This window comes from Drosophila bipectinata, chromosome XL (genome assembly GCF_030179905.1).
Source record: "Drosophila bipectinata strain 14024-0381.07 chromosome XL, DbipHiC1v2, whole genome shotgun sequence".
In the NCBI taxonomy this organism is placed as follows: domain Eukaryota; kingdom Metazoa; phylum Arthropoda; class Insecta; order Diptera; family Drosophilidae; genus Drosophila; species Drosophila bipectinata.
Window position 1 is genome coordinate 6638938 of NC_091734.1, and position 21426 is coordinate 6660363.

At 50.6% G+C, this 21426-nt stretch overlaps 5 protein-coding genes across 6 annotated transcripts; 2 read left to right on the forward strand and 3 right to left on the reverse strand.

Annotated features, from left to right (window-relative positions):
- Nucleotides 1-1275: 1275 nt before the first annotated feature.
- On the reverse strand, nucleotides 1276-17357 carry Ubr3 (Ubr3 ubiquitin ligase). The gene is made up of 9 exons (XM_070280311.1): nucleotides 15817-17357; nucleotides 13147-14112; nucleotides 12669-13081; nucleotides 12450-12608; nucleotides 3308-6770; nucleotides 2493-3247; nucleotides 2303-2434; nucleotides 2098-2237; nucleotides 1276-2041 (listed from the first exon to the last, which is right to left on the reverse strand). The coding sequence occupies exons 1-9, from the start codon at nucleotides 16439-16441 to the stop codon at nucleotides 1924-1926; spliced, it is 6771 nt and encodes a 2256-aa protein (XP_070136412.1). The 5' UTR covers nucleotides 16442-17357; the 3' UTR covers nucleotides 1276-1923.
- orion lies at nucleotides 7214-12403 on the forward strand. Of its 2 annotated transcripts, none has more exons than XM_017237472.3 (6): nucleotides 7214-7713; nucleotides 7784-8119; nucleotides 10588-10902; nucleotides 10961-11364; nucleotides 11422-11811; nucleotides 11873-12403. In XM_017237472.3, exons 1-6 carry the CDS (start codon nucleotides 7441-7443, stop codon nucleotides 12165-12167), a joined length of 2013 nt encoding a protein of 670 aa, XP_017092961.2. In that variant the 5' UTR covers nucleotides 7214-7440; the 3' UTR covers nucleotides 12168-12403. The 2 variants fall into 2 exon arrangements, with proteins under 2 accessions (XP_017092961.2, XP_017092962.2); XM_017237473.3 differs by lacking the exons at nucleotides 7214-7713; nucleotides 7784-8119 and adding exons at nucleotides 9301-10011; nucleotides 10082-10246.
- Nucleotides 17358-17488: 131 nt separating the features above from the next.
- Nucleotides 17489-18502, reverse strand: LOC108122751 (small ribosomal subunit protein uS11A-like). Its single transcript, XM_017237479.3, has 3 exons — nucleotides 18409-18502; nucleotides 17889-18153; nucleotides 17489-17825 (listed from the first exon to the last, which is right to left on the reverse strand). Exons 2-3 carry the CDS (start codon nucleotides 18123-18125, stop codon nucleotides 17607-17609), a joined length of 456 nt encoding a protein of 151 aa, XP_017092968.1. The 5' UTR covers nucleotides 18126-18153; nucleotides 18409-18502; the 3' UTR covers nucleotides 17489-17606.
- Nucleotides 18503-18648: 146 nt separating this feature from the next.
- LOC108122750 (small ribosomal subunit protein uS11A) lies at nucleotides 18649-19702 on the reverse strand. The gene is made up of 3 exons (XM_017237478.3): nucleotides 19567-19702; nucleotides 19065-19326; nucleotides 18649-19004 (listed from the first exon to the last, which is right to left on the reverse strand). Exons 2-3 carry the CDS (start codon nucleotides 19299-19301, stop codon nucleotides 18786-18788), a joined length of 456 nt encoding a protein of 151 aa, XP_017092967.1. The 5' UTR covers nucleotides 19302-19326; nucleotides 19567-19702; the 3' UTR covers nucleotides 18649-18785.
- A 29-nt stretch (nucleotides 19703-19731) lies between these two features.
- On the forward strand, nucleotides 19732-21060 carry Dhdds (Dehydrodolichyl diphosphate synthase subunit). The gene is given in 3 exon segments (XM_017237427.3): nucleotides 19732-20442; nucleotides 20444-20491; nucleotides 20588-21060. Coding segments are annotated over 3 exon segments (903 nt in total). The 5' UTR covers nucleotides 19732-19833; the 3' UTR covers nucleotides 20834-21060.
- Nucleotides 21061-21426: the final 366 nt, after the last annotated feature.

The following is a 21426-nucleotide window of genomic DNA, read 5'->3' on the forward strand; positions in this document are numbered from 1 at the left end:
GATCCGCGAGCAGATGTCCGTTTCGCTGAATGAGCACGAGGAGAAGATGCAGCGCTTCAAGAAGCGGGCTCTGCGCCGCGTCAAGAAGGAGGCATGCATCATTGGTGACCCGAACCAAGCAAGCACCATATGCTGCTCCACCTGCGGCCAGATCCACTGTGAAATACCGTGATATTGAATAACAACTTGAATAATTTCATTATCATTTCATAATATGAATTATAATTTGTTGCAATTTTATTTAGTATTTTCCGGACTTGTCACATTTTTATAGTTTTGGGATAGGGGGGGGTCTAACTTTATCTGTGTAGTATTGTATCTGGTATCTGTATCTAGAGTGTGTGTGTATCTGTGCATTTAATCTCGTAAATCTCGTCTGCCATTAGTTATTTATTTGTATTTGTTATTCTAGGACGCCAACCGAAGTCTCTACATTTTAATAACTATTAAAAAAAAGTGAAGAAAATGTGATTTAAAATATAATATATATATATATATATATAATTAACTTCTCTCTGTGTATTTACAATGTGCAGCAAATTTAAAGAGAAATGCAGAGGTGGGACCGGGACCGGGACCGGAACCGGGACCGGGACCAAGGACCGGGGGCGGGCATGTCCAACTACCAATTGCTAATAAAAAATAGACAAACAACCATTTAAATGGAAACCTTAAGATATATTGCTAGATTTTTGTTTTTCTTTTTTTTCTTTTTCACTCGGCTCCCAGGACCCCCAGATTAACAAAAAATTTAAAACCGATCGATTAAACAGGAAACGGAAATAAATAGAATCCGATTTTGAAGCCCCACCTCGTACTTTAGCGTCCGATCTTAATCGTATAATCGTATAAGGTATTTATTATGTGTATGCAAACTAATTTCTACGCAATTCACAATTCGCTTTTCGTTTATTTTGTATTCTTTTGCATTAACTTTAGTATTTATACGGTATTTATATATATTTATGTGTTTATATATATATTAACTATATAATTGTGTTTTAACTTGATTTAGTTTTCATTTTTTACATGCACAAACTCATGAGGCCAAAGAAGACAGTTGTTATATAATTTGTTAGACGCTTTTCGCTTTATCTTTTTTTTACGATTTGTTTCCCTAAAAAAAAAAAACCTATAATGTTAAGGACTTAAGACATAGTTTGGGTAGAACGCATTTAGAGAGAGCCGCGCGGTGCTTAAACATTTTTTAATTCTCTGTTCCGGTTTTGTTTTGTTTTTTTAGTTTTAACGTCTTTGTCCAACAAGCCACGCCAGTTTTTGTGGTTGAAATATATATATTTTTTGTTATATTATATATGTATATTATTTATAAGTCGTACTAAATTTCTTGTAAAACATTTTCGTTTCTTTCTGTTTCTCGAGAGATTCACATGCGTGTGCCGTGTGTCTTTTCCATATCTTCCATGTATCTTGCTTTAAATTTTGTTTGTCAAGCTCTCTCATCAAATAATATAATTTTTATTTCTTTCAGTTTCCACCTCGGTCTTTCCGTTTCGCGACCTTATACATATTTTAATATCAACTATTGCGACGAAAGAGAAAGGCCTGTAGCTACATACGGATGCGGGTTAGGTTAGGTTTCTTCAATGCGATTCCTATCCTTGGCTTAAGCAATGCTAAGCTTGGCTTGAGGATGGGAAACTAGAACCTTTTAGATCCATTTAACGAAACCCGATTCATGAAAAACCAAAAAAAAACTGGGAGTGAGAGAGCCTGTATGTGGTTAATGTTTGCGAATCTCGGATCATGTGGCTAGTGGTGGTTGTGGTGTGTGTTCGGACTCGACTAGGCGGTGAGTGGGAGAGTGGCAGGAGCGGCTACCAAAACGACATCGTTGCAGTGTGTATTCCCTCAGATCTGGCCAACTAGCTCCTGTATGCTGCGCAGTAGATCTTCCATATTTCACAAGAGATCCCGATGGAACACCCAGGTGTGTTTTGTGTGGGCAAACTTATGCGACAGCCACTGCGACTCGAGCAGATTGAAACGGTCCTGGCTCAGATACAAGGGTTTGCCGCGCCTGTTAACCGATTACAATATTAATCTTGTTTCTAACAAATGAAGCGGTTGGCTTACTTGAGATCGCGATCCTCTTCGTCAAAGTCGTCCAGATAGAGGGAGCCCCACAGGCAGGCCCGGCGTCCGCGGATCACGATGATGTAGGTTGAGGTGACCACCAGGAAAATACCGATGCCTCCACCGCAAGACAGCGTGTGCTTTATTTTGGTAACAGAAGGTTATCATTAAATGCAAGAGGTTAAGAAGAGGACGGTCAACTTACCCGCACCGCCTCGCAGCAATCGTTCTCCGCACAGCAGTTCTGCTTCAAGCACACAATCGTCCCGCACAGCAGGCAGATGGAGCTCTCCTTGGGTACTTTGTAGCAGTTAAGGCAGGGCCGTTCGTGGTAGTACTACAAAAAGCGAATCAGAAATTATATAATTCAAAATAAATACAAGAGAAACACTTACCGTAAACAGGCGCTCGTACTCGCGCGGCAGCTCCAGGAGACGCGGCTGCTGCCACAGAGAATGCTGGTTAATGAGCACTAGCTCCCGTGTGGTGTCCGTCGGCGGGCGAACATCCATTAGCTGCTGGCACCAGAACTGCGGCAGCGTGCGCTCGGTGCCCGGTATGAAGCACAGACCCTTGCTGGCGTTGAAGCAGTCCCAGTCCATGGAGTCTGTGACCAGTTCCAGGTAGTAGACCAGGCGCACAAACTCCAGACCCGGCGCCGATATCTCCGGCATCTCGTGGCGGTACAAATGCTGACGCAGCAGAGCAGCCACGCGCAAAAAGGGCAGGCAAAGCGATTGGAGCTGCAGCTCCATTGACTTGAGGTTCACCTCGGAGGCAGAGGCGGTGGCGGAAGCGGAAGAGGATGAGCATGCTCCTGCTCCGGCAGCGGAAGAGGAAGAACTAGCAGCTGCAGCTGAGCTACTCGTGCTAGGTATGCTATCACGTCGCAAGTGGACTAGCTTGTTTGTCTGTTCCAGGACCAAGGTCATGGCCTTGCCCAGCTGCGAGGAGTTCTCCGGGCGCTGGCCACCTACACGACGGCGTCCCGATTCCGGCGATGTTTCCGAGGCAGCACTATCGCTCGCACTGCCGCCATAAGTGGCCAGAATATGATCGACCTCGAGATCCGTGAGGGTGACGCAAAGCTGGACTACGATTTGGTAGTAGAGCAAGTTGTACATCACCTTCACCATGCAGGTGAAATAATCTGCAAAGAAAAGCAATTTGTTAAGCTGCACATCCTGCCTAGAATCGTTAAGTCACTCACCCTGGTCCAGGTGTAGCGGTGCCAGCAGAATGAACTTGAGCAGCAGTGCTATGGGATCGGCAAGCAGGCTGGGTATCAGCTCAACGCAGTGCGCCGGCAGGGGCTCTGTATCGCTCACGGGCAGACCCGCCAACGAGGCCCAGCTGCTCCACAGCGGCCACTCCACCAGGACGCGCACGTGCACCGACAGCACATGCAGCAGCGGCACAATGCAATCACGTTTGGGCTTGTATCTGGTGGCGTTGGCGGAGCAGAGCGAGCCGCCGCGCTGAATGATCTCCGCCTCCAGGTTGGTGCGGGCGATGGAGGTCACAAAGACGAACAGCTTGCGGAAGGTGATGGAAGCGCACTTGACTTTGCGCTGCGAAATATTGGTCATCACCTCCATGGCGTGGCCCATGGCCTCCGTGAGCTTTGTTGCCTGCTGGAAGTGGATGCAAAAGTGAGGAAGGTGCTGCAAGATGCATCCGTGATTGTAACTCACCGGGATTGTCTCGTTCTCTTGGATTAAGTCTGTGAGGTCGGCGACGGGGCGCGCCAAAGGCTGGTTCCCGCTTCGGACAAGATGCGTGGGCCTGTCCAGCTGCGGACTGAGCGGCAGCACTGAGTTGGATAGCTGCCGGCACACCGGGCAGTAGAATTCACCACGATCCTGCACAGGCTGACGCTGGGTGGTGTACAGCGTCTTCAGGTACGCCTCCAGGCAGCTGAGATGCACGTGGTGCCCGCACGACTGCACATGCACTCCATTGTCGTAGGCCATATTGTTGGACAGATACCAGGACTCGTCCCCAAACTTAAGGCTGAGCAGTTCGGTGCGGCGTCCGAACTCTGCCGCCAGGCGAGTAGTGTGCGCCAGTCGGTACTCGTCCTCCACGTTCAGCGGCAGGGGCAGACGCTCGGCAATGCGGCGTCGATGGCCGACAATGCCACTGGACTCCACCAAGACCACCAGTCCGATCGGGTTCGATTCGGTACTGGGCGTGGTGCAATTACAAATAATGCAATCGTACTCCTTCTCGCGCGGCTGCTCCTCGTACAGGTCCTCGTCCTCGTCGTCCTCCAGTCCGTAGGTCGTGCTGCCGGCCGCGGCCGCCGCCGATTGCATGAACTGTTTCTGCTTGTTGGCAAAGTCCTGCATCATCTTTTGCTGGCGTTCGCGGGCGCGCTTCCGGCGCTCCTCCTTCTCCTTGGTCTCGCGCGCCTTGGCCTCTGCCTGCTTCTCGCGCTGGTTGGGCCACAGCCGCGCACGGATATCGTCAATGTTTTGGGCGCACAGCTCGTCCCGTTTGGCTATCTTGCGCAGCAGATTCCCAATGAAAAACGGCCCGTCGCCGATTCTCGAGGACGACACATGGATGTCCTTGTAATTGCGAGTGGCGCTCCTGCCGCTGCTGCCACCACGACCCCTTTCGGCCAAGGCAGTGCTCTCGGCAGCCGCCGACGAGGTGCTGGCCACGTCCATACAGTCCACATCCATGGCGTCGTCTCCGCCAGATGCCCGATCCTCGCCGTCGCTGAGCGAGAAGCTATCGAGGGTTCCGCTGAGTTGGGAATGAAGCTTGAGCAGCAGCGATAGGATGCTCTCGTCGAGATGTAGTTCGTCCTTGTTGCCTACGCCGCCGATAGCTATGTCTACGGACCTCTTTCGGGCGCCGCCCGACTCGTAGTTCATGCGGCGACCGCCGCCGGAGCCACTCACGCCCGATGTGAAACTGGATCCGGCTCCCAGGGCATTCGATGGGACTATGTCCATGTTGCTGGGCACGGCCACAGGCTGGACCCGCTGGAAGGGTAACAGCATGCCGCTGCCGGTGGGCGTGGTGGGGGAGAACATCTCGTTGGAGGGATTGCCGACAGAAGCGTTACCCACTCCGCCGCCAGCACCCACTCCGGGCCCTCCGCCAACGCCCACGTTATTGGTCTCCGCCAGAAGAAGGTCCCGGCGTATGGCCACCTCCATGCCACTCTCGGGCAGCGTGATCTGTTGCAGGGGAAAGTGGAAGTCCAGGGCAGCCGCTGGACTCATGTCCATGGCATGATCACCGTCGCGCAGCATCTCGTCATCGTTGCTGTCCTGGCGAATCACTACACCGGTTTCGGCCACAACTGAGAGATCCGGCGGCAGGGCCACTTCCATGCCTGGCACTCGCAGAGGCACGAGAGCCTGGGACACGTTCCTGCGGCTCAGGGCACCCGCTCCTGCCATCCCAGCGGAGCCAATGGCACCGCCGATAACTACACCGCCGGTGGCTTCATCGGCATCCGAATCAACGTGACCGATCATGCGCAGCGCGTGATCCGGATCGGTTTCCACGTCGTAGTCGAGGTCCGAGTAGAAGGGATTCGAACGGTAGCTGGAGGTAATCACCTGAGGATCACGTGACTTGAGCGACACCTTCTTCACAACGTGGCGCAGATTGCAGCTCAGATTATCCGTGGGATAGCACTGGAAGAGCTTCGGCGGCTCCTGCCGTCCGGGTCCATAGCCGTGATAGCCTGATCCGCTGGACGACGATTCCACTACGGCAGCGGCCACAGATGAGGGAGCGCGATCTCCGCTGCCACCAGCGCCACTACCACAACCGCCTCCAGCCTGACCGGAGCCCACGTCATTGCTGGTCTCGACGGCGATCTCCAGAAGGAACACAGCCAGGGCCAGAAGGTGCTCGGACACGTCGCGCGTGTGCACGGCCCGGAAGAAGATCGACAGTATGGTGGAGTGGAAGACACGAGAGTTGAGGATCCGGCAGGGATCGCTGAACGAGCTGTTGGCTGGCAAAGCCTGCGGCAGGCGGAATGGCGGCCACAGATTACCGCTGGCCGGCATCTTTTCCTTGGACTTGACATAGTTGGTGAAGCGATCTAGCGACGACTGGAAGTCCCGGCGATGCACCGCCCGCAGCAGGACGTGGAGCGGATCGTAGTGCTTCTCCCACACCTCGTCAATGGGCGTGAAGAGTCCCTGCTCCAGGTTCTCACTCCCACTGGACGGAGCCTTATACACGGAGAGCTTCTTGAGGAAGATCTCGAAGTTCTTGGTGTGCACATTTCCGGATCGCTCCGGCATCAGTTCAAGGAGCTGTGAGTGGGTCTTGTTCTCGGTGGCCAACAAAGCACTAATCTCAATGATGCACTGGGTGGCCTCATCGTTGCCCAGGTTGGTACGGCTCGTGACCAGAGTGGCCAGGAACGTGAGGAATCCCTCCAGCATTGAGGACTGCTCGGCTTTCTGGGGCTGCTTGAGGGGCGCGGTCTCCAGCCACTGGCCCACATCGAACAGCTCGATGGTGTTCTGCAGGAAGAAGTACTGCGGCAGGTTGGTGGCGCAGATCTGCAGGAAGAACAGGTCCATGTCGGCCATCGAGTTGCAGAAGTTGGCCTGGATGTAGGTCATGGCCTGGCCCTTGATTTGCAGTCCATTGCGAACCCATTTTCCGGCCAGGATCTCGTAGAAGAAGCTCTGAAATGGAACAAGTGCGAAACTTTAAATTTGAAACTCGGAGCGCAAGATTAATCGATGACTAATGACCCCGTCTATCGAAACTGGCTCTGAGTTTCAACCCTGAGCCACGCACATAGTGTATACCTGCTTCAACCTATGCTCCGACTCTCACCTGCTCTCCCGCTCCCACCCACAGACACCTAGACATGTAACTAAAAGAACCCAACAAAGAAACAGTTACCGTGGAGAGTATGTCTCCATGTTTGTGTGTGTGTGAGTGATGGAGACAGGCTATGTCTGCAAGCAACGCACATCTGGGAGGTTTTTATTGCGATGAGCGAGAGGAGCGGAAGCGAGACACTTTTAATCCACTCGCACCATCACCACCATCACCATTACCAGCATCTGCTCTCCCCAGCTCTGCTCTCCTCCATTGCCAGCGACCCATTCCAAGCCACCAGAAACTGAACTGAACTCGACACTCGTTCTCTGTTTGCTGGCGGCGGCATTCGGCATTCGTGTTTCGATTTTCAGCGGGCGCAGTTGCGTGCGTGTGGGTGTGTGTTTGGCTGTAAACAATTCTCCGACAGGCGAAATTTACTAATAATATTTAAAGTAACCCGAAACTAAACAAACAATCCAACAATAATTCAACTCGTCGCCACACACACGCGCCACACTCGCCGCCATGGATCCGAAACTGGGACTTCCCCTTTTGATGACCAGCCTGCTGCTGCTGGTCTGCCACCAGCCCACGCCCACCTCCGCCCTGATCGAGGACGTACTGGACATCATTCATGTGGTCAAGGAGGTCACCTCCGGTGTGCTCAAGGCCTGGGACATTGTCCAGTCCTCCCCCCTGGCGGCCAACATTGATTTTCCGCTGATGCGGGAAAAGCAAAAGAAGGTGCTGCAGCGGCTGAAGGAAGTCAGTCGGCAAATCGACCAGACCGAAGAGCAGGTGAGTCAGTTCCCATACTCTGGGAAAGACCCAAGTGCCCAAGTGTACTCATCACCACTTATAACCTCAGCATGCCGAGTATGTGGCCATGGCCATCGACTCTGTGACCAGCTACATGCACAACAATGCCCCCATCATGGCCAAGATGAACGACATCGCGGACACGATCAACAGGATCTCGTCCCGCTACCAGCAGATGCAGAAGTACGAGGCCTACAAGGACAAGCTCGAGATGTCCACCCTGATCACGTTTGCCGAGTGGACCGTCTCTCCGAACGCCCATTCCGTCCACCACCTGATGGATCGTCTGCACATTATTCTCTTTGGAAACGAGGACAGGGGGAACAGCTCCTCCGGCAGCAGCAGCAGCAGCAACTTGCTCTCCCAACTGGCCACCGCCTATGAGGTAATACCATCCTAATGTTACTTGTGGGAGGGGTTTGCGTCCAGCAATGAGGTTAAACAGTCATCACCCTTCCTGATAGGCTATATTTGCACTAGGGGGCTTTCACTGTAGCACCGCCGTGGAGATCATGAATGGGGTGCCAGTTTCGCGAATTGCGAATTGTGCTTCCTGCATGCCATGATGCCCGGCTAAATCGTATGTATAATTCGGATGAATCATGCACACACTTGATTCGGGCCTAATGAAAGGCTTTAGGTCGGACTACTCGACTTTCCGGTTGTCTTCGCTTCGTCACTACGGATTCTTCGGCAAAAGAAAGTCGCGCTTCCAGGGTATTAGTCATCGCCCATCATTAGCGTCTTGTGGAAAGATTTTGGGAACGGGCTCACGCTCGCGCTCGCTCTTTAAATAAATTAAGCATAAACAAAGCTCGCACTTTATGCAAAAACGGTGCCTGTTTGCGTGAGGTCAAAGGTCGTGTGTCAACAAAAGACTGCGAATCTTGTTGAACAAAAAACAAAAAAACGACAAGAACAACAAAACAAACAGTAGAGAAGGCACTGCAGCATTGCCGCCCCCATGCGGAGATTCAAAAAAAAAAAAAAAACAAAAAGGGGAAAAGGGGAGCAGCGTAGTCGAACTCTTTGTTTGAGCATCGCAGGCAGAAAGAGAGCAGGAGCTGGAGAGAGAGAAAGACGGAATGCAGGTGGGGAGAACCACCGCACAGCTGTTTGGCATACAAATGAAGCGGAAGACGTGCCGAGAGCGGGCAGGCAACTTTCTAGTTATCGAATATCGGCTGGGAAGCCTGCGCAAAAATGATCGCCAATATTGTGCAGGGTATTAATCAAGTCTGGATGGCCAAATAATCAAACATATTCGCTCAGTTCGCGCTCTCCCACTCATGAGTCGGACACACACAGACAAGACCCACAATTTTGTCTGTGTTTGTTTTTGTATGAATGTTTACGCTTCACAAGAAAGAACAAAAACAACAACAACAACAACGGGGCCTGAAAAAGAGCTTCAGCAGCGATTTTATTTCAGCTTTTTTTCCCCCCCATCCCCCATTTTTTGTAAACGTACACGACGACGACAACGACATCCACACTCACACATCCGTAAATAATAACGAGCGGAGCTGAGCGCGGAGCGCTTTGAAAAAAAATCAGAAACTGAAAATCACAGTAGCTGAACAGCTCTCAGAACAACAACATCTCATACTGAAAACTGAACCACAGGGAACGCGAATTAAAGTAAATCGCAAATTATTTATTCACGAAACTGAGTTGATGTGGACGAGTCCTAAAGTAACGGGGATTCATTGTCCATCAAGCAGTTGAAGCTTTAGTTCATCAAGTGCAAGCAGTGCATCGGGAGAAGCAGGCCAACCACTGCGAAGAGGAAGAGCAGCAGACCTCCCAAGGCTGAGAAACCCCCTTTTATTCAAAATCCAACAGCGGATATATCTTATCGGACGGAACAGCGACCACTGCCGCGAAGCCAACATGGCGCCGCCTATCGTTAGTTCGGTTGCGATTTCGTTGGTTTGCTGGATGATGATTTGCGCCACGGCGGTCTCAGCTGATGGCTGGATGCAGAGGCATTCCTCGTCGCACACCCGCATCCCCCAGCTCATGGTCGACGCCATGCGCACCGAATACATCGCCCTCGAGCAGTCGCTGTGGGAATATCTGGATAAGACGGCCAATAGCCAGAACAACAAGGAGACGCAGTTGCGCAAAATATTCGACTCCCATAGGGACTTCAATGGACGTCCCCTAATGGATCGAACCTTTGAGGAGAATCGCTATAAGCCCCTCAACCACTACGAGTGGTCCCTGCTGGAAAGGGATCTGGTCTACATCAGTAAGCTGTTTGAAGCCTACAAGGTATTCTTCCCGCAGTCAGACGTCCTTTGAAGACTTGCTGAAAATCTCCTTCCTCTTCTCTCTTGAACAGGACGTTTTTGTGAAGCAGAACAACAGCGCCCAGCTGGATGAACTGGCTGTTCTGGACCTGGCGCGCGAAGTCCTGCGAAACGACAAGACCATCTCGATGCCACGCATCCTGGACGAAATTGAACGAGTGATGGTCCAGCAGACGCTCTACTACCGGGCCATGCTTGTTAGTTCCTAACCATCAGTGGGGCTTTAGAGTCTATTAGTGTCTCTGTTTCCCAGGCTTTTGAGAAACGTGACATTAGTAATATTTTCTATAGGTTTAGAATTCAAAAAATTCCATTTTCTAAGCACAATTTGCGCCAATCTGCCACCCGCGAACCATTATTAGTTAGCGAGTTATATAGCTTTTGGGGCATGTCAGCGATTTTAACGGCCAGATGCGATGGCTAATTATGGCTAAATGGCCAGCCTGAGGTTGCAGGAATGCCACATGACAGCTGGACGCCTAATCGCGATATCGGATAACTGGATATTGATGACATTTGTGTTAATTTCCGCTTGCAGGTGTCCAAAGATCAGATTTGCAACACGCAGCAGTCGGCCCAGCAGTTCGTGTACTCCCTCTACGCGGACATCGCCCTCACCGAGCTCAAGGCCTACACCATGATGGAGTTCTCGTGGATGATGTTGCGGGTCTACGGCAAGGGCAACTACACCCAGGAAGCGGAACTGATGCGGAACGACTACGAGAAACGGACAGAGCGCACGCTGAAGCTCCTCAAGGATGTGATGCTGCGGGCCGATCGTATCGTGTATCGTTGTGATCCTCCCAAGCACATTCCGAAGGTTACCTACGACGAGGTGACCCGTCTGCTGCAGGTGGGAGCTTTTTACATGCCCTCTGAGACTCTATATAACCATTGCTGTACGTTTTCAGGGGTATGTTGAGAATGAAGTGGATCTGAACAACGAGGAGACGTGCCGGGAGACGTGTGACTACTATCAGTCCACTCGCGCCGAGGGCTGCTTCAAGGAGAAGTACTGCGCCCGCCAGCAACGCTGCTCCGGACGCATCTACAACTGCCAGTTCATCGACTCCGACATGTGGGTGTGCCCCTCGCCACAAAACAGCACCCGCCGGTACGAGTACATTGAATACGAGAACGGACGTGTGCTGGGACAGAGAAGCAAGTGCCATCGCGGCACCACCAAGGTGGACAGCTGGTGGCGGTATATTCTGTGGCACTGCAGCTACTGCTTCTGTCTGTGCGACGAGCAGGGCCTGAAGTCGGATCGCTTCTTCAACCTTCGCGACTCCATTGCCGATGTGAAGAAGAACAGGTGGGTAGTGCTCGAATTTCAGGGATACCAAATCCACAATGGAACCTTCTCTTTCAGAGTTGTGACTGGCCTGCGACTGGTCAAGTCGAACCGAATCTTCCACCTGCAGATCCAGGAGGGTGAGCTTATGCCGCGCGGCGTCATCAATCAGAGCAGCTTGGAGTGGAAGCCGGTGGAGAAGTACAACATCTTCGATCGCGACGTCAAGAAGGGTGTCGACTACCATACGCTGAGCTACGAGAGTCGCTCCATCGACTTGGATGATGTGAACACGGACGACAACAGCTTTGTGGTGACTGGCGTGAGGTTCCGACTGGTGGGAGCCCATCTCAACCTGGAGGCCTACTACACAGAGTTCGACTTCAAGACTGGCAAGCTCATCCAGCCGGAGCTCAACAGCTATTGGAAGTCCAACGACAACACCGACGTCAGCGGTGGAGCACGCCGGTAAGTCTCCAGTCGAGAAACACTCTACTTCGTAATTTTAAAACTTGCTCGTCCTTTTCAGGGAGAAGCTACGCTTGGCGAACGCAGACCTGCCCACAAGAACCATTGCCACGTCGCTGGTGCAGTCGCGCCACAACCAGTACATCGACTTCACCAACACCGGCCTGGACAAGGACGCGGCCCAGAGCACAGTGCCGTTCATCGACATTCAGGACGTCGTCTCGAATCCCCCAGTGCCCCTGTCGGGCATTGGCATCTACTACAAGGGACGCAACGGCTACGGAGGCTTCCTGGGACCCAAGATCATCACCTACGACTTTATGCCGCACGTGCAGGTGCCCAGGAAGAAGCCCTAGGGGAGGCGAGGGCACAGCAGCAGCATATTTCATAGCTTTCTTAGTTTTACACACTACTCTATCCAAACACTTGCAAATACTGTCGCGTAGTCTAAGCCAGATCGGTGCTGAGTCGGTCTAAATCGAGGGAGGACGGACGAGTCGGAAGGGACGCAGAATCGGCAAGAATCGAATCTAACTCAAATTATATTGAAATTTAGCCATAAAAAGAGAATAAAGAGAATCTGAATCGGAAACCTGACTGCTTAATCATAGTAGAGGGAGGGATCATGGAGCACTCACCTGGACACGCAGTGGATGAATCATCAGCAGGGGCAGCAGGTATGGACGCGAGGGCAGCACCTCGCTCAGACTGATTCCCATTTTGGTCACCGCCTGGCAGACGAACGCCGCCAGGTAGCGGTGCAGTGGAAAGTGGAACGAGGCTTGCATCATCTCCTCCTGTAACAGAAAAGCACATCCTTTAATGGGATTCACTTGAACGCGCGGGAACAGCCTCACCATCGACAGCCGGGCCTCCATAAAGTAAATCGAGTCTAGCCACTCGTGCAGAGTGGTCACGCAGTAGTTGATGATCTTCTTGGCCAAATTGGCGTGCGTTCCGTCCTGCAAGTGGGAGATGATGGACCACATGGGATAGGCGCTGGCCTCCAGTTCGCACGAGAAGGCCGCATAGTAGCTGTTCGGCTCGAACTCCACATGGGAGGCAGTTTCGCGGAGGTTCACGTTCATGCCCTGGAGCATCTGCAGGAACTGGAACCACATATCGATCAGGTTATCGTCCCGCAGGAAGACCAAGGCCACCGATTCGTGCGAAAGAACATTGTTGAAGTCGGATACCAGAGGCCAGTAGCAGTGATCCTTCATCACCTGGCGCGTGCAGTCGATGACGAAGTGGAAGTTCTTGAGAGGATCTGTTGGGCAAAGAAATATAAAGCTGATAAGAGACGAGAGGAGAAGAGATCGGGGGTAGACTTACCGTGCAGGGTATTCTGTATGAGTATCTTGGACATCATCAGCTTCAGACTGATGATCATCACATGCAGCAACGACAGCTCGTTGACCATCTTGAGGGCGAGGCTCTCGTTGGAGAACAGCTGGACGCTCATGTGCACCACCCGGTTGCTCAGTGTGTCCGGATCGCGCGACATTTCCAGCACGGACGGAATGCGGCTGTAGTGCATCACAAATGTCCGGGTCAGGTGCTCCTTGTAGTCCTGATCGGGCAGCATGTTTAGCAGGAAGCAGACCAGCGTCTGTGGAAACTCAAACTTGAAGGTCCAGAAAATGAACTCTTCCAGCAGCGTGGTGTGGACCAGCTTGTCGCCCAGCGCCGGCAGATCCCTGTACTCGTCCGGCGGCTCTGGATTGGGGAATCTGTTGACCGCATCCTCGTACTTCTCGCGATTGGCGCGCAGGAAGCGGCCGTTGCGGGTATCCAGGCAGGGCGCCTCCATGAAGTAGGCGTAGACCTCTGGGTTGATCAGCGTGCGCGTCATCACCTTGCGCATGATCTCGCCCATATTGTTCAGATCGATCAGCATGTTGGCGAACTCCTCGCACGAGTAGGAGGTCTTTGCGTGCACCTGCAGCGAGGTGTCGCTGTGCTCGCGGAAGTGCTGCAGCAGGCGAAACAGCAGCTTGGGCATGATGGCCTCCGCCACGGCCAGTAGGTTGTTGGGCACTGGGTCGCGATTGACTCGATTGTTGATCCCGTGGTCGCTGCAGAAGCCCTCGGCCTTCATCACGGACGTGTCCCCGCAGTCGCAGGCACCGCCCGCCTGTGACAGGAACATGTTGAAGTCATGGTTCGCGTGGTTGCCCTTCTTGAAGCAGTCCCGGCAAATGGACATGCAGGGCGATATGCCGCAGGTGCGGCATCGGTACGCCACCACATGTGGCACCCAAACGAGACCGCATTTGGCATGGTTGTCATAGCTGCGCACTGGAATAGGAAAAGGAAGAAGGATATTTCAATTAATGTGATATAGTGTGGTTATCCCATCCACCCAGCTATTCAGTTTTAGGCTTAAAATAATCACAAAGCTATAGCCACAATAGAGGAATCCTATATATCTTTTCGAGGTGAATCAAAATGGTATCGAGGTGAGCCGAATTAGCCGCAATGCCATTGCTATGGCTATGGCTATTGGTATTGATTTGATTCGAGTTCCAAAAATAAAACGATGCACTCATTGCTTAGTTAATTTCGCTTGTTGCGTGACTCGCTGTCTTTGTTTTTGGCTGTTTGGTTGTTTGGTTGTTTGGCTTTTGGGCGTTTTGGCGGCTGAAAATGCGGCTAAAAAGGTCAACGGCGACCGCATGCGGAAGGAACCAAGAAGCAACAACAACAAACTCGAGTAGCAACAAACAATAAACAATGGCAACAACAACGACAACCCTGTTGTTTGCAGCGAAAAGTTGATTGACAATTTTTGTAAATGGCGATCGATCAACAGACTAGTTGGCAACTATATATCTCTGGCCCGCTCTTCCTCTCCGGCCATCTCTTTCTAACTGAGAGCCCGTTCTCGGGCAAGGTTCGTGTTGTCAGCAGGTGAGCGCAGGCGACCAGCTGAGGCAGTGGGAGGGAGGGAGGCGAAAAGGTGGATGCATGGGAACGGAAAGACGGAAAAAGGTGCACTCACTCACTCACTCTCGCACACACTAATGCCTAATAACATAACGGTCGGTCAATTGCCGATTAAAGAATAAGTACCATGGGCCATATCGGCATCTCGATTGCAAACAATAAAATGAATAAAATATATGATAACGCCCACTGTGCGTGAGAGGTGGCGTGTTGTGCCGTCAACTTTGTCAAATCAACAACAATGACGGTCAATAAACTTTGGTCATGCAGTTTCATGCAGTTGCATGCAGTAGGTCTGCAGTTTGCAGTTGCAGTTTGCCCGAAACTAATGTTCTTTATCCCATTTGTACTCTTTTTTTTTAAAGAGAGATTTTAATGATTTATATTTTAAGATTGAACTTTGCATTGTTCTGCCCCAACTAATGGACTAATGGAGCAATCTAGTGCCAGTAACTAGCACAAGTGTTTGATTTGACCATTTATTACGCAAACTGCAAAACTGCAAAACAGCTGACACAGCCACAAGATGCAACTTGCAGGCCACTGTGCGTGTGCCTATGCGTGTGCGTGTGCGTGTCTTCTTTGGGGGGCTGGGGCGGGGGGCGTGCCTGACAAGTGGGACAAAACGGGAACGAACGCCAACCCATGAACGATAAAACAGACTTTGGCGACATACGCAGCCTGGCACAAAAAATAAGCGTAATCATAAAATACTATGCAAAAAAAAAAAAATAGCAGAAGAGCATTGCAAATAGATGAGCGGTCGAGATTAAATTGGGCTAAAGTTGACTCCCGTATCTGTGTGTGCGAGGCGGTGGGGCTGTGTTAGTGAACGCGCTTGATTGCTGTTGCCATGGTGGTGCACTCTACTCTGCTCTGCTCTTCACGCTGCCTTGCACCTTGCTCACCCTCCCCTCTTCGCTCGCTCTCTCTCACCTGGCGCGCTCTCGCTCCCTTATAGGGCCCCGCAAGGCGCACAGGTAGGCGCACGCACACATGCTGCCGATTCAGGGGCAACGGACTTGCGATCAGCTGGTGCTGGTGGAAAAAACTTACCGATTTTGACAAACTCCTGCGGCGTGCGTCCGCCGGCGATAAGCCATCGTATCCACTCGATGTTGTCCGGATTGTCAATGGGCGTACCCGGATTGAACAGCGTGTCCATGATCGAGTCCAGGTCCGGTGTGGGGCTGCCACGGCAGCATTCCGTGTTGATTAAAGCGGCCACCTCCTTGCGGCTGCGCAAGCTGAACGAGGACGTGCCAAAGAAGAATCTGGGCTTGGCCCCGGAATCGCCTGTCGCGGCACCTGAATTATTGCTGCCACTGCCTCCTGTGCTGCTCGCTGCACCCGATCCACCACCACCACCTGCCCGGTCCGGTACCGGCGGCGGCGGATCGGCGCTAGAGTCCCAGTCGTGAAATGGCGAGGGCGAGTTCCCTGGCCCAGCAGCGCTACCTCCGGCACTGGCGCGTGGCGAGCTCCCAGCACCGGTGGTTGCTGTGCCCGATGATCCCGTGCTTATGGTAACATTGGCCGGAAGCACATAGGCTACCGAGGAGAGATCGACATCGGAGGCCTCGTCATCCTCCTCATCGTCCTGAACCATCATTGTCTCGCGCACCTGCTCCACATCCTCGATGCTGATGTCCGCATTGGACAGGTTGTTATCCTCGTCCATGATGGTGCTGTTGCGGCGGCTGTTGTTCGGTTGTTTGGTATTTTGGTGACGTCGCGGCCGCTAGGAGCACGCTTCTTTACGATTCTTCTTCGATTATTCTCTTTTTCGAAACAAGTTTTTAGCTGGTGGTGGTGCTGGTGGTGGTGCTGGTGCTGCCTGCTGCTGCTGCTGGTGCTCTTACTGATTTTTCTGCTTTGATTTCTTGTTGTTTGGCTGCCTCACTCAGATTTTTTTTTGGGTTTTATGGTCGAGTTGGGTCAAATTGAAAGATTTTGTCGTTGAAGTGGCGTCTCTGCTGCGACAGAATGTGGAGCACGGAGTACCGATTACGGAGGAGACGAGAAATTTCACAATACCACACGGAAAACCGACAACTGAAAACCAAACACTTGACTTTGACTCACACTCGTTGGAGCCGCTTCTACATCTCCACTTCTACTTCCACACACCTCGCTTCCTGCTCTTCGCTCTAGTTTGACGTTGATTGCACGGCCAACTATATCCAATAGGATATATCTCCTATATCCACATCCGTGTGCGGATGTGGATGCAGAATCGGTTGGCTTCTGGGTCACTTTTCACGCCGTTTCTTGTTGCTGTTTCATTTGCAAATAAGCCGTCACACCAACACACATACACAAGTGTGGCCAAATATATTATTCGTGCATTGAACTTGCCAATTACGCCTATTTTAGCACACTATGCACCAATTTGTGGCGCCCGCGGCTCTTCTACGGAGCTCCCGTGTCCAATGGCACCCGTATCGCCGCTGCCTGATTGCTGGCGAACGCTTTTATTCCTGCCAATTTTGATATTTTTGCTCCACGAATCCGTTCGCTTGTATGTGTATATGAATTTTATCTGCAATGCTATGCGAGAGCTGCTTCTGCTGGTCGTTAACCAGCACTCTCGTTATCCAACACTGATCAAAACATATTTTCAGCAAGAAGAAGAATAACTATCGATAACTCTTGAATGATACCAGACTGTTTACAGAGCCCCAAAGTGCCCAACTTTCCCCCAATGCCCACTATGGCACCACTCTGGTTGCACTCTTCATTTCCATTCTTTATTTCTACATTTATGCTGTATTTTAGATAGTACAAAAAAAATTAACGCAGCTTGGGAAAAAGAAAAATAGAGCGCCGGCTCCTTCAACCCAAATTTACAGACGACGACCACGACGGCCTCCCTTCCTGCGGGTGGAGTCAGAGGGAATGGGGGTCACATCTTCGATGCGACCGATCTTCATGGAGGAACGGGCCAGAGCGCGGAGGGCGGACTGGGCACCGGGTCCGGGGGTCTTGGTCTTGTTACCACCGGTGGCACGGAGCTTAATGTTCAAAGCGGTGATTCCCAGAGTCTTGCACTTCTCAGCCACGTCCTAAGGAGGGAAACAAGATTTAGTAAATGATTCTTAAAGGGTGGATACGGGATGCCGGTTTACCTGGGCGGCCAACATAGCGGCGTAGGGCGAAGCCTCATCACGATCGGCCTTGACCTTCATTCCGCCGGTGACACGGGCAATAGTTTCACGGCCCGACAGATCCGTAACATGGACGAAAGTGTCGTTGAAGCTGGCATAGATGTGAGCCACTCCGAAGACGACCTCTCCATCGCGAACCTGGGGTCCCAGCTGAACCTGGACCTCCTCCTTCTGAACTTTAGCCTTCCTGGGAGCCATTCTGCAGCGTCTGTTTGTCGATCAGCAACTAATGACAGATAGAGAACGTAGATTCATTAACACCGGCTCATCAAAACAACAACAACACACACAACGGAGATCCACCACATAAACACAAAATAATTCATTGGCATCCGCGTCTTTTAATAGAGTATTCGTTATTTTATAAACATTATTTTATTCTCAATAAAATGCAATATATGTTTCATAGTTTCGTTTGTGGCGATAAATTCGCAAATCATGTTATTTTCACAAAAATATTAGGAATCAAAAATAAACCAACCAATTGCGTGAACGGATGCGAAAAAAGAAGGCAAAATCCACAGCTGTTCGATAGATATCGGTATCAGGGTTGATAATATCGATTAATCGGCTCAATTTTCGCCGATGTATCGTTGCATATGGTGGCAACGTCTCGCCGCTAATCAAGAATTTTTGTAAACATTTAAAAAATCCTTTAAACTTGAAAGGAAGATACATTATCCCATAATACATTCTTAAATAACATGATCAGAATATCAAGTAGCATTTACATCATCTTTTCCTGGTTTATTAAAGTGAATTCATGCACAAAAGCCAAACATGTTTATGGTCATATACACAAATGCAACATTTTGAATTGTTAACAGAGTCCAGCAGATCGAAAGCACTGGATTCCATTTACAGACGACGACCACGGCGACCGCCCTTCCTGCGGGTGGAGTCGGATGGGATGGGAGTCACATCCTCGATGCGTCCGATCTTCATGGAAGAACGGGCCAGAGCACGCAGAGCGGACTGGGCACCGGGTCCGGGGGTCTTGGTCTTGTTACCACCGGTGGCACGCAGTTTGATGTGCAGAGCGGTGATGCCCAGAGTCTTGCACTTCTCAGCCACATCCTAGATAGAACAGGAAACACATTAACATCCGGCTTATCCGGGGGACGCGTAAAAACCCACCTGAGCAGCCAACATAGCGGCGTAGGGCGAAGCCTCATCACGATCGGCCTTGACCTTCATGCCACCAGTGACACGGGCAATGGTCTCACGACCAGACAGATCCGTAACATGGACGAAGGTGTCGTTGAAGCTGGCGTAGATGTGGGCCACGCCGAAGACAATCTCACCGTCGCGAACCTGGGGTCCCAGCTGGACCTGGACCTCTTCCTTCTGAACTTTAGCCTTCCTGGGAGCCATTGTAGGGTAGTTTGCGGATCAGAAACTGCGGGAATGACAAAGAATATTCACATTTAATCCACATATCGCCACGGTCACAAACAAAACAAATGCATGCGCACAAACACAACAAAAAACATTAAAAAAAAGCGGGTATGGGAGAATTTCTGTAAGATTATTTATAACGGCCATCGAGCCTGTTTGAGGGGACACTTTATTACGTCTCAAATGGGCTCGAAATCGGCGTTTTTCGGTAAAAATTAGGGGGCTTAATTTTCGAACGAACCACTTGCGTGAACCGGATGTCAAAAAAGAAGGCTGTCGTAGCTGTCAAAGTGCCAGGGATGGTACGTCTCAACGATAGACATTTGTGAGAAGTTCCATCTCTAATCGGTTATCGCGCCAAGTTGACAGTCCTTATTTTGGTATGACCAGATACGCGCAACCATGATAATCTGGTCACATTGTGGACCCGTATCACAAGACACCCACAACACAAAACAATCAAATCCTTTTGACTACTATTTCGTCCACGTAAGGAAAGCTTATCGCAATGTCGTGGGTCTCCGACTATCAATACACCTGGCTGGAATCCACTACGATGCAGGTGCTACGCGCCTGTGGCCACATTCCACACCACGTAGCCTTTGTTATGGACGGCAATCGACGGTTCGCACGATCGCAGCAGATTGATAAGATTGAGGGCCATTCCCGCGGCTTTGCTAAGCTGGCAGATTGCCTTCGCTGGTGCCTGGACATTGGCGTCCGTGAGGTGACCACCTTTGCCTTCAGCATAGAGAACTTTAAGCGCTCCAGCGAAGAGGTTGAAGGTCTCTTTAATTTGGCCCGGGAGAAGTTCGCCCGGCTTCTGGAGGAGACCGACCGATTAAATGAGCATGGAATTCGCATTCGTGTTATTGGCAACATTGGATTGCTTCCCAAAGACCTCCAGAAACTGGTGGCAACAGCGATGCTCAGTACCGAGCAGAATGACAAGCTCTTCCTCAACGTGGCCTTTGCTTACACGTCGCGGGACGAGATTACGCAGGCTGTGGAAACTGTCCTGCTTCACTCCTCTGAAGATCTGCGCCCGGAGGATATCAACGAGCGGCTGATAGAAGAGTGCCTTTATACACGTCATTCTCCGCCTCCGGATCTGGTTTTTTCGAACGTCCGGCGAGACCCGATTGAGTGACTTTATGATGTGGCAGGTAAAGTGATGTGCCCCAAGTGGTACATGGTGAAATTTTAAAAATGTTGGAGCCTAAAATATACTTTTTCTATCGGTTATTCTTACTGCTTTTCAGCTAAGCACTTCAGTGCTTTACTTCAGCAATGTCCTGTGGCCCCAAATCACTTTTTGGCATTTCCTGGCCAGCATTCTAGCCTATCAGCGCGACCGATGGCAGCTAGACGACTTCAGACGGTCGGAACGACTGCAGAGTCTGCAATTGGCAAAGAGTCATGACTTCTACAGCGAGCGGATGCAGAAATTCCTGGCTATCATAGACGAGGACCGGCGAAAACTTTTGGTGCGACTAGCCGCCAACTAGTGTTTGTGATATGATATTAGATAAAGCTGAGTAACGTTGTGCAAATAGCTGCCAAGGCCCTGCAGCCTTCTTCCAGAGTTCTATGAGAGATTTCTTTATTAAAATACACTTGTTTAAGATATTCACCTGGTTTCGTGTTTACGGCGAAAGAAACACTTCTAGTTAAAACAAAAATTACCTTAAAATATTAATTTAATGCCTTACTAAACACTTTCTACACGAAACAACTTTTTTTATTTAATAGTATTCGACTCGTGGGTATCAAGGGTTTCTCCATATGTTGGTATATGGATTATAGTTGGCCTATCAGGACCATGAACAATTTTTTCTATTAAACATGGAAATATTTTTATAGAAAATTTGAATTTCCCATATAACCATTCTAAATGGCGCCAAAATATCCAATTAGATCCAAGTTTTGCGGGTTAAGAAAATTGACCATATTAAGTCATATTTTACCCATAGATAGTAATATTTATTGGCAAATCCATCTTGAGAAAGTTGGTACAATCATTTAAAGATTTAATTGATAGAGCTTTTTAACCGCTATCTCTACCCGGTTAAATATCAGACATGCTTCTTTAGTGGTGGAA